Consider the following 18337-nt stretch of genomic DNA (forward strand, 5'->3'; position numbering starts at 1 on the left):
CGTTGCACAAGAAGCCGTCAGACCTGCTAAGTCGCTCACATTCCGCTCCAACTGAGGTTGCTGGCGGGAAGCCGGACGGACACCGAGGACCGGGGATGGACTTCTGGCAAAAAGGGCGAGACTGACCCAGGCGATGTTGCTGCTTGGGTTGCTCCTGAAAATGACTCCAGAAACAACTACATATCTCACACTGTGGTACAACAAAGCTTTCTTGTGGCATCTCCTTACAATGTCTTTAGAAAAGGATGTGCAAATGAGTTAATGACTCTCATCGGCCACAAATGTTTATATGCTGAGGTAGTTTGGTGCGTAGGCTTTGGTGGTAAAAGTTCTCGCACTGACATTTGATATCAATATGATAGACCACAACACACACACACACCACAAATTTTGCATAGTTAGTAAGTTATTAAATGATCGAGAATCTATACTACCAGGCTGGATACACCTACTCGTTCTATATCATGACTACGATTGAATAATAGTAAAGTCATCAAAGCTATGAAATAAGACAAATGGAAATTTTTGTTAGGATGTTTTGTAAAGAAATTCATGCTTAGGCACAATTTAACATTAAAAAGTTTGTGGTCAGCAAGACTGTATTCTTACTTTTTTTTTTACATTTTTTCAGCAATGACGAATTAAATCGATCAAAAGTGACATTTATAATGTGCTACAAAATATTATATCTGAAATAAATGGCATTGTTACCAAAATCAGCATATTATAATGATTTCTGAATGATCATGTGACACTGAAGACTGGCGTAATGGCTGCTGAAAATTCAGCTTTGCCATCACAGAAACAAATTACATTTTACAATATATTAAAATAGAAAATAGTTATTGTGAACTGTAAAAATATTTCACAATATTACTGTTTTTACTGTATTTTTAATCAAATAACTGGAACGAAAACATTTTAAAATCTTAACAATGGGAGTGTATGTACAGTTGTACCAATTTGAAGATCAAAGGACTAATTTCAAATATTTAGATCAAACGGTTTTTAACACAGTACCATGAGAAACAGAAATTCAGTCAATTGTGTGAACAAAAATACATGGTGGTCATCAGCCCTAGAAAACCCTCGCCCATCAGCGCATATGTGAAACCAAAATGTAGCTCTGTCTTTAAGAATTATTTCATGAATTCTGCCCACAAAAACAGGACACCACAGACGTCAGCTGCCTGGCCTAAAAACTGCGCTATCCCTGTGCTGTGATTAGAGCTGCAAAACAGGAAATGACAAAAGACGAAGAAAGGCAGCAAAACATGATGAGAATGATAGGTCGCTCCAGCTCTCCCTGTGCATTTTAACCAATCCGTCCCTGAGTGACAGCTCGTGAAGTCCCGAGCCGAGCGCTGATCGTATCATATGACCCGGATCTTCAACGATGAGGACTAGTCAACTGATGGTGGGCTGATATGAAAGTGGGTTAGAGAGTGATGCTTTACCAAAGCGACACTTCCCTTTGGTTGAGAGAGAGCATTTCCTTTGGTGGAGTGCAAGACTTGCAGGCAACACAGCAGTATGTCCTAGGTGGCCTAACCGCAGTGTTTGCTAGGCTTCTCTATACACGTTCCTCAGGACAGGACAGAACAGCTCTGTTCGGTTTTTCCAGAGCATGTCAGCTGCGGTCACAGAACCGCAATCGATTTGTAGGCTACGACACACATATATACCGCACTACCAACCCATACGTGTATCTTCTTATAGTAATTGCATAGAGTTGTGGGAGCCTGACCTGAGTGTGTGCGCAGATGTCCAGTCAGGGCATCGCGGCGGCGGCAAGCGTAGCTGCAGAACGGGCATTTGAAGGGCTTCTCTGCCGTGTGGAGTTTGACGTGCCTCAGTAGGTTGCCCTTTTGAGTGAATGAAACCCCACACTGGTTACACTGGAACGGCCGCTCACCTGATGGACAGAGGATGAACAGAATCACGAACAAGAGACACATGCTGATGTTAAAAAACATATAAATACTGCAGTGTTTTCAGTGTAGCTGTCTTTATATAGACTGTTCACCACACAGCACATGCAGGGACCGCTGTTTCCACTCGAGGTTGGATGCTATATTGAATATAAAAATATAAAATGAAGCAACTTTTCAATAGTGGCTTTGATGTAAACTTCGGGGGAAAAACTGGTGTAAGATTTGTAAAATGTATTTACATGAGTCTGTCTCTTTAAATGACTCGTTTGCACCATCGCTCACTCTTAGTTAAAATGTATACAACCATAAACTCATTTCTGAAACCAAAATGTATGCATATCTTAAATATGGAGTTTGATTTATTTTCATAAATTTTTTCAAACTGTCCGATTCAATGAATCGATTCAAAACACTGTTTTAAAGAGTCATTTGTCATCACCCATAAAAATTGACAAAAAGACATTTGCGTCGGTACATACTGCTGTTTATATTGATGAATATAAATAAAATTAATTTAACTTGTATTTAATTAATTTAACTGACATACACTAAATACTCGAGAAATGACTGCTGAAAATTCAGCTTTGCCCTCACAGTAATAAATGTTAAATATATTAACACAGAAAACATGTATGTTAAAGCGTAATAATGTTTCACAAAATTATTGTTTTCACTGTATTTTTTGATCAAATAAATGTAGCCTTTGTGAACATCTAAAAAAAAAAAAAAAAAAAAATCTTACTGGACCAAAATTTTGAATGGTAGTTCAAAATTTTGAATAATAAATAAAAATGATGATGAAGGCATGTATTGAACGTTATCTAGATTATTGCTCTCTTCTCCTTAATTACACATAGATTTTGAGTTTACTTGGCTAAACAAATGGCAGTTTGGTTCAAATGATGTTTCTCTTATTTAAAATACTCACCCGTATTAAACCATTCTTATGCAAAAATACACACATTTACACAAATACATAATAATATCAGCAGAAAAAAAATAAAATATATTAAATTATATATAATTTTTAAATGTATCACCCAGCTCTACTAGCACCACAGAATACCGTGCAGTTGCTGTTGGTTAAACATTGTATCACATAAATAATACCATGTGACCTCCATCAATGCCATTGCCACCACTCCTTCGGATCTAAAAAAATATCTTTCACAGCTATGATAAGTATGCAAAATCTATTTGGATGCAATTTTCAGGTTTTGTTGATTGTGAAACTAATTATGTTGAATTAATTGGGTAACTCATGCATTAGACCTGCTGCGTGAGCACCTGCTCTAAATATAGCCTGTGACTCCAAAACACACATCTGATGGACATGCAAATTTCAATCATCGGTTTCTCGAACCCCACGTTGAGGGATGAGATGTTGCCGTGGCTTAATTAGTTAAACGTTTTCTCATTTTGAGCGGAGATGAAAACCTGGAAATGTGAAATATGACCCTGTCCTGTTAGTGTGTTGCCTGGCAGTATCAACGTCAGCCCTGGGCTTGGGAACAGGTTGTGGAGGATTCCTGGGATGTTTTCCCTGAGAATAACTCCTAGTCTTAACTATTGTCTTCTTACAGAACAGCTACCCGCTCCACACCCTTTAACACTGAAAAAAGGAAGAACGCATGAGTGACAAGCCTTGGTCACGAAAGGGTTTTGCTATTTTAATGGGAAGTCAGTGAAATATGTTCTGTCGAAACTTACTTGAGAAGTGTCACAATGAATTTAGGCAAATCATTGTTGGATTATAGTGCCTTGCATACAATGTATATTTTGTTCTTTTATAAAATATAAATATATTTATCTTTTATAAATATATACAAATATCTATTTTCTTTTAAACTTTCATGTTATTTAGGGTTACCACATTTGATTAATTCTCTGACTTTTCCATAACTTTTCTGTAATTTTATGATTATGATAATGTCTGTTGAGTTGCTCAAGTCCTCACAAAGACCAATACTTAGCTGAATAATTTTTTTTTTTAGCTGAGATCAATCCTAGAATAAATATATTAACTTTAGAAGGTTCCCATGTCCGGGCTTTATATATATATATATATATGTGTGTGTGTGTTACAAATTAGAAATACATTTACCATTATATTTACCATTTGGCAGTCTTATCCCAGTCTCACTCTGCACTTCTGTTCCTGGCCCAGCATCTTGTAAGTTATTTGGGCTGTCAATCATGGGCTCCTCCAATCCAGAGCCTTCTTCACCACTGTGTCCCGCCTCATCCGGCCTTCTCTCCGTCTCCTCCTCAGTACCTTCCTCTTGTTTGATTGTGCGTGCTGTAAGAAAGCATTCAAGCTTTTAAACGAGGTTTCCACACTACAAAACACAAAAGTCAGACTTCATCGCACACTGGACGCGCTACAGTAGTTTCCACACACATGATCAAGAACTGAAGTGTGAATTGCAACTCTTTTGAAATCACTGGTTACTATGACAGCACAGTGACCAAGAAATCTGTCCTCCAACACGATAACAGCATCGGGATGACAGCAAACAGGAAAAAAAGGCAGACGCAGCTGCAGTCTCTAGGGTAGCGAGGCAAACGGTGGGCAGGTGGAGTTCTACATGACTGACAGTGGGAGACAGTGTAGAGGAGGTGGGCCAGCGCTTTGGTCTGGACTGAGCGAGCCTCTCCATTTATCGCAGCGCACAGGCTGTCGAGCACCTCCAGGGAGGCCACCCCCACATGAGCAGACACACAGAGCGTGACAAAAATAGACATGCAAAGGGACGTATAAATACATAGTGACACGTAAACACGCAACAGCCCGGCCCTCAAGTTTTCCGTCGCAACCACACACACTCTCCAGGTTTCACGACAGGTGGAAAAAGAGCAGGCAGCTTTCTACGCCATCCTGACAAACCTGTTTGTAATTTTACCATGAGTTTAATCTCTGGGCGAGAGTTTTAGACTAAGCTTTGAGTCACCTCCGTCTTTCCCGTCCTTGTGAGTGTAGTCCCTCAGGCAAACCGCTCTTCTGCTTCACTAGATTTGAGTCACAGTCTGCGAATATGACTGAAATCTCTCTGATCCCTCTAAAAAAAGGTCAGTAGCTCCCAATCTTCGCACATGCTCACAACAGAGCAATATCACTCATAAACACTATTCGGATGGGACTAGTTTTCCCTGAAGAGGTAAATGTGTGTTTCACAAACATACTTTGTGATCTGTCAGATCAGCATTTTTTCCTCAAGCAATCTTGGAAAAAAATTACAAAGCAAATTACCCATAGTTTTAGACTTCTTGTGATTATATTGACCTTTGAATACTGTAAGTAAGGCTAAATATATCGTTGTGCTCCCTAGTGCAACCTCATTAAGGATGTTCTCCTTTCTGCCAACTTGCAGCTCTAACAGCTGGAGACTCAAGTACTCATCTTATTGAATGCAAAAAATAAATGAATAAAAAATGAATTCAATATAGAAAGTCTGATCAGTCTGAGTGTGAGGTAAACTCCATTAATTCATCCAGTAATCATATTCTATTCTATTCTACTCTACTATATACATATAGCATATCAAAATGATTTCTGAAGGATCATGTGATGCTGAAGATTGGAGTAATGCCTTCTGAAAATTAATCTTTGCATCACAGGAATAAATTACATCTTTTAATATATTAAAAAAGAAAACAGTTTATTTAAATTCTAATAATATTTCACAATATTACAGTTTTTACTGTACTTTTGATCAAATAAATGCAGCCTTGGTGAGCATAAAAGACTTCTTTCAAAAATCTGAATTATTCCAAACTATATATGTTAATTATAATATATAAATCTTATTCCAAAAATATTTAGATATGATAGGTATATAAAAATGGTTATTAAAACATTTTTAAAAATGACACATTTTACAGCACATGACCTACTGAAAAGCCCTCATCCAATACACATTCTCACCCTGGTGTCAACTAATAAGACTCCCATCCCATTCGAATCAGTTTAGAAAATCCCTTATGAGTAAAGCTATACACAGACTCAAATTACTGTCAAATATATCAAGCATCTGTTTGAATATCTCAGTTTAGGAACTGTTTACACACGATAACATGCAGGTTCACAGAGCTTTTGAAAGATAAGTGCTGTGTGGCAGTGCCACAACGATAACCTTCACTTCACATGCTGCCACTTCCAACGAAGTATTACAAGCGTACTTGCTTAATATTGCACAAGAGATCTTCACTATCAAAGAAACACATATGACTCGCAATAAGAGCAGCAAGCCTCGGTGCACAAAAGAAAAACTTGCTTTATACCCACAGCAAATGCGGTGCAATCCTGTCAGCACATCACAATCGAACGCTGTTACCTTAATGTGACGAGACGTATGTTTTTTTTCCAATTTCTATGTCCATTCTGTCAATCACTGACCTCAGAAAACAGCTCTAGCATACACGTTATGGAGTGTCTATGATGGCTGCAGCTGAGTGAACTTGAAATGGTTGCCGGGACAACATACAGAATCCTTTAGCATTCTCATCATCAACTGATCAAAGGAGGTGAATGAGAACAAAACGCACTCAGTGCTGAGGATACATACACCAGAGCCAGCAGCTAACAGGCTCACATGACAAAAGCAGAGTAACCGACATAGTCAGATGCATAAATAATGTGGCAGGTCTCTTTCTATTAAAATTTCACCTTCTGGCAAAAGGCTTTAAATAATTTCTGCACAGAATGATATAATCGAATCTGCACATCCCTCCGCCTCCGAGTGCAAACACAGGGTTAACTAAACCATATGTGTAGATTAGACTTCCCTTTACCCAGTTACATGTTTCTCAACGTCCTGTGCAACATGACCAATAAATTATCTAGAAGAACAATCTCCTTCTGGGATCATGGTCTGCACCTCCATCCTACATCGGCGAGTGCTTCCCTTTTCTCAGTATGCAAGCTCATGCTGACAAGCCCTCCATCACACCAGCAGTTGATTTTGAGGAAGGGACATGTCACAGACTGGGCCTATCCCGTCGTATCGTAGATCAAGCTGCAACTTCTATTTTTTATACTGCAAGATAAAGGTCCTTCCTCTGTCCCTTGCGAGCTGATGCTCACTCATTTCTCCTTTTTCAGATGTTTTGCAATAGAAAGTGAGATACTGTACTTCTTATTGTAAAAGCTAAAGGGATAGTTAACCAAAAATTACAATTCTGTCAGCATTTGCTCTCTTATTTCAAGCTTTAAAAAAGGATGTAAAAGCACTAAAACTATTGTAAATATAACTTGTGTGCTATATCTCAAATGTTCAGAAGCCATATGAAAGCTTTGTGTGAAAAACAGAGAAATTCAGCATTTACTGATAATCTTCTTCTCTTAGTAAGTTGTTAACATGACAACTGCTTCAACTGAATCACTCAATGATTCAGTTGAACAAATCATTCCTTTTATGAATCAGTGGTTCCTTTAAAAGTCTGAATCCTAAGAACAATTCACTTGTAAAACAGATCGTTACTTCTGCTTTAGCTCTCATTAGTGCGTTTGTGTGAGAGGTTTTCATTGAATAATAACAGCAATTTTGTGCTTTTCCTCACATTATGATATATGATTTGGAAGACATTAGATTTAGCCATGTGGCCTTCATTTAAGAAATTTCATAAATGCTCTTTTTCTATTTCTTCATGCTCTTTACCAAAAAAGAAAGAATGTCATATAGTATCGGAATAACGCATTTCCCAGAAAAAAAAAGGTACAAAGCTGTCACTGGGCCGGTATCCTAAGGTACAAAAGCTAAAAGGTCTAAATGGTACATATTGGTACCTTAAATGGTACTTTTAAAGAGAACCTTTTAGTTTTTGTACCTTAAGGTAATGCTTTTGTCTGAGAGTGCATGAGGGCAAGTAGGTTACATGATAATAGAAATGTAATTTTGGGTGAACTGTCCCTTTAAGATAATCTAATCAATACACCACATCTAAGAAAGTCAAATGAGAACAGGTATTTCTGGGAGTGGACTTGTTAGAAGACTCACCAGAAGGGGAATCAGGACTTTGGGAACGTTGGCCATTGGGTGTGCTGGTCGACAGGTCCACCAGCATTCTCGAGTTCTCCTTCCTGGGAGAGCAGTCGCCGTTACCTAGGAGACAGACAGAAACAAGTGCACTGAGGACATCGTCTTGCTCCAGGCAGCGCAGCTATTGTGGCTAAATGCAGCTCTGAACTCAAATCTATACAAGCAGACAGTTCAAGGAACACCTTTCATAACCGCTGTACTTGGAGATTATCAGTCAAAGAAACTGAATAAAGGATAACTGCAACCAAAAACTCTTCTAGATTTATTTCTTACTGTCATTTATTACTCAAAAACACTTTCAACTGTAAAACTTTCTGCTTAATACTGGTTATTATACTTTTAACAACAATGTATTTACTGCTCAAAACTCTGTTATAGTTCTGGTCTGAGATGCTGATTGGTTAATACAGTGTTCTACACAATATAGCAACAGATATGAAGTATTTCACATGTTCAACTAGTCACTGTATACTGTATATCACTCATGAAAGAATGTTATTTTTTACACATCTGGGACTATATCATCTAAAAGATAGATGAAGTTAAAATAATGTAGCCTTCTGTTTAAAACTCAAATCTACTTCCTAAAGCAATCTGCTTCTTAACACTCATTATTTACTCTATCATATAACTCAAATATACCAACTAAAATGTAAAAAAGATCTAAATTAACTGATTTATTGAACTGAATATTTTTAATTATATTATATAATACTGACATGATATAATAATGCATATACAAATATTTGTATAATTTATATAATTTAATAGTTACTAAATTAAAAATGATTTTCAGGTATGCTGTGGTCCATTTAAATGAATTAAATAAATTATTATTATTATTATATATAAAAAAATGTTTTACTCAAAATATAATTTAATATTTAAAATATTATTTATTAAATAAAATGACTGAATCAATTCGAGTGATTAATTTACACAACAACTGCTCATATTCACTTTCTGTACATTTGAATACTCTAAATTACTGATATCCATCTAAAATGTACTATGATCCTCCATAATACTCGCTGAAAAATAGTAAAGGAAAGCAACATACAGTATCCAATGGTTTTTAGGTACTGTATACACTAACTGCTTTTAATAGCACCCGTCTCTGTTACCGGAGCTGAAATTTCTCTAAGGTCACTGACCAGCTCAACACTTCAATTTACAGAGACGGTGTGCCATCATCTCATGTGGGGAGAGCTTGTTAAGCTTTCAGCCACATCCTTAAGATTCAGATTGAATTTCCTCATCTCTCCGCACCCACCGCGTACCAGCTTCGGGAAATAATACGGCTTCAGCGCGTCCACTCAGGGGGAGCGAGTCCTGCTCCCTGATCCCGTTACCCACTGACCCCTTCAGAGACAAACACTCAATACAACGGCAATGACATTAGATGGCTCTTAATGCTTGCATTATGCATACACAGCCACCAAGGGCAGTATTGCGGCTTAGACCATTCCTTGAACTCCGCGTTTATGACTGGAAAGTACCTTGGATGTCACAGTTAAGCTGGCTGTTATATCTCTAACCAATGTACTAAATCTAGTCAGTCCCTCCTTCAAACAGGTTTGTTGGGTATCAGAGTCAGTCTGCTAAAGGGCTTTAAAACAGTATTCAAGATATATTTAATGATTAATTTGTCTTTGTTGTTCTTGTGAATCAACAGGTCCTTTTTCAATCCCCAAACTATTTGAACTTTCATGCCCTATACAAGTTTTACATTTGTGATTAAAGTAAATGAATCAGTAAATGAGGGCCTTTGAGGTATATCAGGCGACAGATATCTGTGCTGTCATGTTGGCAGACAGACACTGTCATTCTGACAGGGAGAGCAACTCGGGGAGACGCAGCCAATGACACAATCCCAAAGTCTATCTCCGGTTACGGTGCCGGGGTTGAGGGAAATCTCAGGTAACCGGCAGTCCCTTGGCAACGGGAAACAAGCAGCCACTCCGATTTGAGTGACGGCCGAGGGGAGGATTTTCCATAACAGAGCACTGTGTCTGATGGCCACCCGGCCTGAGAAAGGTTCTCAGGAAAAGAGATCTGTGAGAGTAAATTAAACTCTTGTACAGTAGTGACTGAAACCGCTCTCTTATCCCACATCTAAACTGAACCATGATAAATATCATTTCCAATGCCAAGCGCACGCTACAAGACTGAAGTTTATAGCCCTGTGCTTGTTTAAAGACTCACAGCTTGTCTTTAGATGAATTTATAGTATGTATATGTAGTTTCTTGTCAAAAATATAGTAAAACAGTAATATTACTAAATATTATTACAATTTAAAATAACATCTTTTAATTGCAAAAAAAAAAAAAAAATAAATAAAAAAAATAATTCCTGTGATGGCAAAGCTGAATTTTCAGCATCATTACTCCTATCTTCAGTGTCACATGATCCTTCAGAAATCATTCTAATATGCTGATTTGCTGCTCAACAAACATTTATTAGTATTATCAATGTTGAAAACAGTTGTCTTGCCTAATATTTTTTGCGGAACCCCTGATAAAAAGAATACTTTAAAGAACAGAATTTAGAAATCATTTGCAACATCATGAATTTCTTTACTGTAACTTTTGATCAATTTATAGCATCCTTGCTGAATAAAAGTATTAATTTCTTTAACAAAAAATCTGACTTCTGATTGGTAGTATATTATAAAAAAAATTAAAAAAAATATATTTGGTTCTTTTTTTGGGTCCAGCTTCCCAATTACGCAGTCTTGCAGTCTGTGCTTGGCTCTGCTATCATATGAACAATCTCTGACGCACATTAATATGTGGCTTTCACAGTTTTACAATGATTCCACTTTGTTTAATTTGTTCTACAAATCACACTGACATTCCCACACATATGATTGTTGACGGGCCGAGAGCTCTCTTGTAATGACGGCCTACAGCATACAGTCTATATTAATAAGGCTACCATCTTCCCCCGTGTAGTGATGCATGCTGAAAATCCGTAGGCCCTTTGGAGACTACTGGAGTGACTACAGGTCTGGCCTGTGCCACTGCTGAGTCAGAATCAGATCCCGATTCACTCATTCGCTAAGGCTGTGTGTATACCAATCAAACAGCAACCTACAGAATGGACTGTTCCATGCGCTTTTTTTAGTGGATCAATGAGGAAAATAATTGGGGGTGTTTTCAATAGTGGCCCACGGGTTAAAGTCAACGTGAAACGCCACACGTGTGACTTCTATAATGATTTTACAGTGAAACTGGATATTCAGTGAAAAAATAAAAAATAAAATAAAAATTATTCATCTATTCATCAGGTATTGGTTGAAGCACAAAACGTGGATATTGAATACTGGAAAAAGTTCAATTTAACTAAACATTATGAATAGTTTTTTCATGCACCCATGAATCATGACAATTAATACATATGAATATGGTCAATTTGATTTCATGTTGACTTTAAGCTAAGGCAGAAGACAAACAAGCTAAATTTCTTTGCATAGTTCTCCAGAAACTGTTTGAAATCGAGCTGGTTATGCATAGGATTGGGTTACTATGCAAATATTATCATTAAACTCAATGGCTGATAGAACATTGAAGTGATTTGTGCATCATGGTTGCCGCTGGCTCTATTCCAGTACTGGGGGTGGAGCTTGGAAGCAGGTTCTGTGCCAGAGTGCCGATACTAGACAAAAAAACGGAGTCTTTAACAGGATCGCTTCTCCCAGGAAAGAGAGTGATTGGTTGTAGCATGTCGTAGATGCTAAAGTTCGAGCGTGGATCAGGTTTATCCTGTCCGTCCACACACCTCCAAACCATCCTTCCACATCAAACACAAAACACATTCCCACTCACGCTCCTCACCACCTGCCACTACTGAATTGCTCTTGTTTAAAAGGACAAGCTGAAGGGAACAAGGTCTTACTAGCATATCAATAGCAGTTTACTGTAAAAAAAAGCTGAAGTATTACCCAGTGATCTGAGATGGACAAACTTAAGACTCTCTTTTTTAGCAAACAGAAACCAAGCTGCTGTTCAAGTATTCCCAAATTTGGAAAACTATCTCTAAGTGGTTTTAGTAAGAAAGGAAGGAACTGTGTAAATGATGTGAAAATAAGCAAAACATTGCTGTGAAGACCCTTTGACACTTCTGAGATACAGTTTAAAGTAATCTTTTACTCTAAAGAGTTACGTTTTCTGAAATGTGATAATGCTATTCAAAAACAAGGTGTGGATCGGCATTCAATCATGTTTTTAAATATAACAAGCCCTTTAGGAAAGGAAAAAGCCTTTAAAAGTGCATGGAACCAAGTTAAACTGTAAGCCATTCATTTTCCAAGACACCTGCAAGAATTTTTAGATGAGGGATGTTTTATCAGCATGTTCCATCTGAGGGAATCTGCCGGGGGAGTTAACGGGCTTGAAGGTACCACTGTGCACCTGGTACTGAAGCTCCGTCCAGATAACATATCTCAAGAGGAGCCAAGAGTTAGCTTTTGAACGGGATCTTAGAGGCAGCAAGTGTGCTTGACTACTGCACATATTCATAAAGCAGAACTGGCTTTACAGCTGCAGAAAAACTCCCACAGTGCTGCTGGGTTTAGATAGCATGTCTAAAATAAATCAATACACATGCAAAATAAAGCAACAAATTATGTCTACAATGTAAAAAAGTTAAGCTTTTAGATGACCAGGCTATCCAAACCGAAAGCATTCCTCGATAAACCCTGATCCAAATATGTGAAGCTCATTTTCAGAAGCCAGAGCAAACTGACAATTACCAATACGCTCAAGTCTAAACCTAATGAACTGTGTGCTATACACAAACCCAGCATGAGAGAAGCAGGTGACATGATAAAATCACTGTGATGACGGAACTGCTTGACTATTTTAGGTCTGTATGTGCTCTGATTGATTACAGTATAACTACTACTGTGCTATTATTTATATTTCAATGTCTCCAATTTACTCTCCTATAAAAGAATTCTACAGTAAGCAACACTGAGGAAATATATAAACAAATAAAAAACTAAATCCATGCAATAGACATAATTCATAAAGAACACTCTCTGAAGACACTTTTTTTTTTTTTTTACTAGACAATGTTTAAAAAACACTTTTGAATGAACCTGGCAAGCCTAAAACCCCTCAAAAATTCCTTTTAACATGCTTTTATGTGTTAAAAATATATTTCTTGAATATGGCCATATGCAAAAAACCTTACTTACTTGCAATGTAGCCATTCGATGCCTCCATGTCCATATTCAGGGGGCAGAACTGTAAAATCAAGATGAGTTATAAATTAGATGAATGATTCTGTATGACTTGGACATTTGACAAACATTACTGGCACAGGTTTCTTTTAATAATTACAGTGAACATTTTCACATCTAGTGAAATTTAATGTAGAGAACAAGAGGATATTTTAAAAAGAAATGTGTGACCAAGAAATTATATAATAATTTTATTTTAAAATTTAAACTGCTTAGTTCAGTTTTGTCTCTTAAATTATACAACACCAAACTACAAACACTAGGCATTCAATGTCGACAGTTTTTGTAATACATTTTTCATTTCCAAATCAGCAAACCAGTATGTCTGGAACATAAACAAGCTGCTGTGCAGAAATACACAAATGTACGACTCCTCAATGTTGCACTTTTCTGTTACAAATTTGAGCTCCTCTGAACTGAATGCAGTTCAGTCTATTACTGCCATGCGTACTCTAAAAAGTTAAATGCATTTTATATAAAACATTTTTATATTGTCTTGTGAAGTATTAGGGAAGTGACAACTTCCTGGTTAGACAAAAAAAGATGCAAAGTGTGAAAATTGCCATGTTTTCACTGAGTTTCAAGTCCTTCTATCGAAATATAAGTCCAAAAGTAAATGCTTGGACAGAGCAAGTAAGCTGCGAAAATCAGTAATGCCTCATCTGATGTATATCGTCCATCAGATCATTTCAAACCAGCCTCACTGCTGGTCAAAAACATGTTTCGCCACGATATAACACATTCTATAACTTATACAGCTTTAATTTGAATAAACTAAAAAAATAAATCTAAGGCTTATATTAGTGCACAGTCATATGAAATAATCATTTACAAAAAAAATCAAAAAAAATTGTTCCATGTACATCTGTACAAATATAATCTCTTGTCCTAGACCCGAATAATCCTTACAGTGCCAGATAAACACTGGGTCAGGTTTGGAAATAAACGTGATTTGTATATATATATATATATATATATATATATATATATTTAATATTAAACAACTTTAAAATGTTTAACAACTAATTATGATTTAGTTCATAAAGCACTGACATTTGTACAAACAGATTTGGCTGAAACATAGTATTTCTAAACCTACTAAGTTAATATCAAGTAACTCAAAGTAGCTTAATACTAAGTAAACACATTCACTGTTGTGCTTCATTAAATCGCAGATGATTAAAAAAAATCTAAGCAAATGCACATGACGGAAAATAACTGTTTGATTAATAGAATAATAAAATAATTTCGCTGCCCTGCACTCTTACATAATGACCTGTGGAAATGTACGGTCTTAAAAGCATTATTAACTATAATGTGCACATATAATATTAAAAACTGATAAATCAGTAAACTATAAAGTTCGCTTTTTGCTACCCAATCAGCCCTCGTAATGTAAGGAATCACACAAAATCTACAACCATCTTCCACGAAATTCCATAAATCATAACAAATAATCTGACATTACACAAAAGTGCACCTGGATACTCTGACCCAGATCAAAGTTTCTGGAATAAACAAGACACAAATTACAGCTCCTTGATATGGAAATACCACCAGATTAGAAAAAGAAATTAAATGCACTAAACAACATGTCATGCAAAGCATTAGGAGTGAAGTTGGCCTTAATGTATGGCGCCGCACTTCTCCAGGGGCCCCAACATACACACTGATCACGGCACCCAGCATAACACTGCCGACCCCTATTAATTCCTCAATATGAACAGTTGACATACAAGTAATATCTCCTTCCTAGTTAAAAAATAATTCCTAATTGAACTCCTTTGAGATTTAATGGAAGTTATATGTGCTATATGGGTCAATAATGAATAAAGATGTCCGAAATGATAAAAAAGAGAAATGTTCAAAACTGAATGCAAAACACATGCACTTTCTTCTTAGAAATGTAATCTTTGGATTTGTGCCGGTTTTACACATTAAAAAATAAATATAATTTTCTATGAAGAATTCAATTTTATGACTCAAAAATTGTCATGTGGTATAACCATCAAGTAAGAACTTCTCAAATACTTTTGTACACCACATTATCATTATTTTCACTGACATTTTTATAACATTTAAAACTAAAGTCAAAATAGAGAAAATATCAAATGTTTGAGGAACATCGAGACGTGTTTTAGGGTTAATCTATTTGACCTAAACAAAATAAAATATCTTCATAAAAAGGTCAAAATATATGAAGAAAAAAAAATCATCACAGTCATGAGGGTCTTCAGGGGTCTCTGTTTTACGGTTGTCACATGAAAACAAAATGGCTTCCTGCATGTTGGTTATGCCACACTGAATTTTTGAAATAATAATATTACTTTTTTTTTTATTAATGATCTCAAAATTGACTGTTTTTAATAAATAAATAAATAAATACTAATAAGCTAATGACACCAACAATTTCAAAAACAGTAATGACACTTTTTCTAGACATTTATGACTTCAAGCCCCACAACAATACAGATAAAAATATAAATATTTATATCAAAATGACTAATTAAGACACTGAAAACATGTTCATTATGGAGGATGTACTCGAGAAGTGCTGATGAAGTTATTAGATCCGGACAAAAATGAGCGTCACATCATTGACCCATAAACGGATATTAATGAAGATTTTATATACATGTGTCACTTTAGCTATGTGGCAGTATTAATACACAATGGCAAAAAAATTGTAATTAATATAGAAAAACGCCTTTCCAGACGTTAATTGAACCACAAGACTCTACGAGTTATTAACAATAAAAAATGAAACGTTTACCTTTTTGTTTGGTCTCCCCCCTGTGAAAACGCAAATAAGTGTCCAAAGAAATCCTTGCGTAAAAGCAGTCGGTTTATTTCCAGCGACAGAGGCTTTTCAGTCTCTACTGTGATGATGAAGTCCTCTGATGACTGTCATGTTCAACTGGAGTTCATATTGGTCACAAACAGGGGACGATCTTACACCAAAACGAAAAAAAAAAGAAGAAAAAAAGTTAGGAAGCAAGCTTGGGTTTGAATGTTTCGGTGACTTCCTTTGCGCCGATCAAGCCCGTCAGCTTTTCCATTTCACACGCGTCTAAGCGCTATTAGATTTCTTCCTCTGATCTGAAACTGCTTTGACAGTGAAGTGAAACCTGTGCCTGTTCAACACCTGGGTCAATCGATGTCAGGCTGAGGCGAATACTCAACTGGATCCACCGGTTCCAAGGGAATTAAGCCATAAATAAGGAAATGATGGGAACTGCCTACAACAGGCTTAGAGCCCAATATTTCCACCTGTCTGACACTCCGTCAAATGTTGTGGGATGACTGGTTGCGTGTTTTCTATATGCTTCATGTGCATCTCAGTGTATCAGTATTCATGTGACACATACACCAATAGTTGGCTAATTCTCATCAGTTTAAAAGCATAATCTTGGCAGAGACGTCATGACTTCTCCTAATGCGCAATAAACGCGGTAATGAATCCTTTATTTACAAACAAGAGTCATAAATGTTGATAAAAGTGCGAATTATGGGGGGATTAGGGGGTCAATTATTCAAAAAATGAGGAGGGGGTCTTAAAAGTATGTAACTGATTATTTTCCCCATGCGTTTCAAAGGCATTTTAAAACGTTTTTGTTAACTACAAAGTTAGATTATTAGTTTGAGAGCGCTAAATATAGCCTATACTTGCAAATCGCTTTTACTTAAAAAGATAACTGCAACTTGATCGCTGTTGTTTTTTTTTACCAAAAAAAAAAAAAAAGTACTATCATATTTAATCATGTGTATACAGATTTACCTATCACGAATATATAACAATATATATATATAACGTTATATTAAGTTTGAGAAAAAAAAAACAAAAAAAAAGCTTTAACATTGATCTGGCGTATGTTTATTTTAAACAATTCATATACTGCGAATAGCCTACTTTTACAGTCGCCGGACAATGTACGAAATATTTATGTTTAACGCGGGACTGAAAGCAATTAAGCACCTGTTGCTATGGTTAACGTTACCCCAATTAGCGGCTAGGTTCATTTCTGTTTGCTAGCAATACATTTAGCGCACTCTGAGTAGTAACGTACGCACTTGTAACTTGTAATGTAACTTTTTGGGTAGCAGCTACTAAAACCTTGTTTGAAAACGCTGCAGAAACGTAAGTAGCCTATACTTACACGTAAAACGAACAAACACTTTAAGACCCCACACCTTTTTCTTTAACCTGTTTTGAGGGGTTCAACCCTTAAATAGGTGGGGTCAAACTCCCCCATAAGGTGTCCTGGACCTGTCAAAACACAGAATACACAGACGCATAAACCCTTTAAACAAAGAAAGGAAAAGCTTGACTTTCGCAACGGACGTTTTAGCTTACCTTTATCAATAGACGGGGTGCCACGCATCAATCTCGTCTGATATGGAGCATCTAAATGCTGTGTATCCACTGCAGTGCGATGGACGCGCAGCATTAGTGATTCCCTTCGCCTGCTTCCTCCATCTTCAGAACGGACAGCACCGACCGGCTGACTCAGAGAAACGGATCTATCAGTGCCACTCGGTAATCGATTAGACGCCTTATCAGTGCATTTAATATGCGTTTGGCATGATCTCCACTATTTAGATATCTATAGGAACGCAAGAAAGAAGAGCAACTGGAATTAAATCAGTTATTCCAAACTCCGTGGCATGTTATAATATATTCACAACTTATGTTATAACAAAGTATTTTAATTGTTAAAATATTAGCCTTTATTACGATTATTTGGTCTATTTTTAAGCATTCTAGAGCGTGCAATGACCACTGCTGTGCTGCTGTCCCTTACACATCCTTATATGCCTCTTCAATGGTTCCTTAGCCTATATAGGCCACATAGTTTTCGTTTTAAATCTTTTTTTTATTTTTACACTTTTCTAATGGGAAAGAAGAAGGTGAGAAATGAGTCACAGTTATCACAGGCAAATATATTTTTATGTTAAAAAAAATAAAAAATTAAACCAGTTTAAATGACAGTAATTCTTCTCTCGGGCCCCCTCTACTGACCAGAGAGAGAAATACACCACTGACCTAGTTGGAATCCTGTCAGTACTGTGGAGAGCTGGTGATGTCAGTGAAGTACTTTTTGCAAATGCTGAGGAAATC

General features: G+C 36.6%; 1 protein-coding gene across 4 annotated transcripts in view; it reads right to left on the reverse strand.

Annotated features, from left to right (window-relative positions):
* The window catches only part of LOC306877162 (zinc finger protein Helios-like), a 28065-nt gene extending 10351 nt beyond the window's left edge, over positions 1–17714 (reverse strand). Inside the window, exons 1-6 of one of the 4 annotated variants that reach the window (XM_079428724.1) lie at positions 17573–17714; positions 15992–16169; positions 13174–13222; positions 7931–8035; positions 4039–4233; positions 1748–1915 (exon numbers count right to left, since the gene is read on the reverse strand). In XM_079428724.1, the coding sequence (XP_079284850.1) occupies positions 1748–1915; positions 4039–4233; positions 7931–8035; positions 13174–13207 (502 nt within the window). In that variant the 5' untranslated portion in view covers positions 13208–13222; positions 15992–16169; positions 17573–17714. Of the gene's footprint in view, positions 1–1747; positions 1916–4038; positions 4234–7930; positions 8036–13173; positions 13223–15991; positions 16371–17572 lie in introns of those variants that run through there. The other 3 variants (XM_079428726.1, XM_079428725.1, XM_079428723.1) reach the window with 3 other exon arrangements.
* Positions 17715–18337: the final 623 nt, after the last annotated feature.

The sequence above is a fragment of the Barbus barbus genome, assembly GCF_936440315.1.
Source record: "Barbus barbus genome assembly, chromosome: 11".
In the NCBI taxonomy this organism is placed as follows: Eukaryota; Metazoa; Chordata; class Actinopteri; order Cypriniformes; family Cyprinidae; genus Barbus; species Barbus barbus.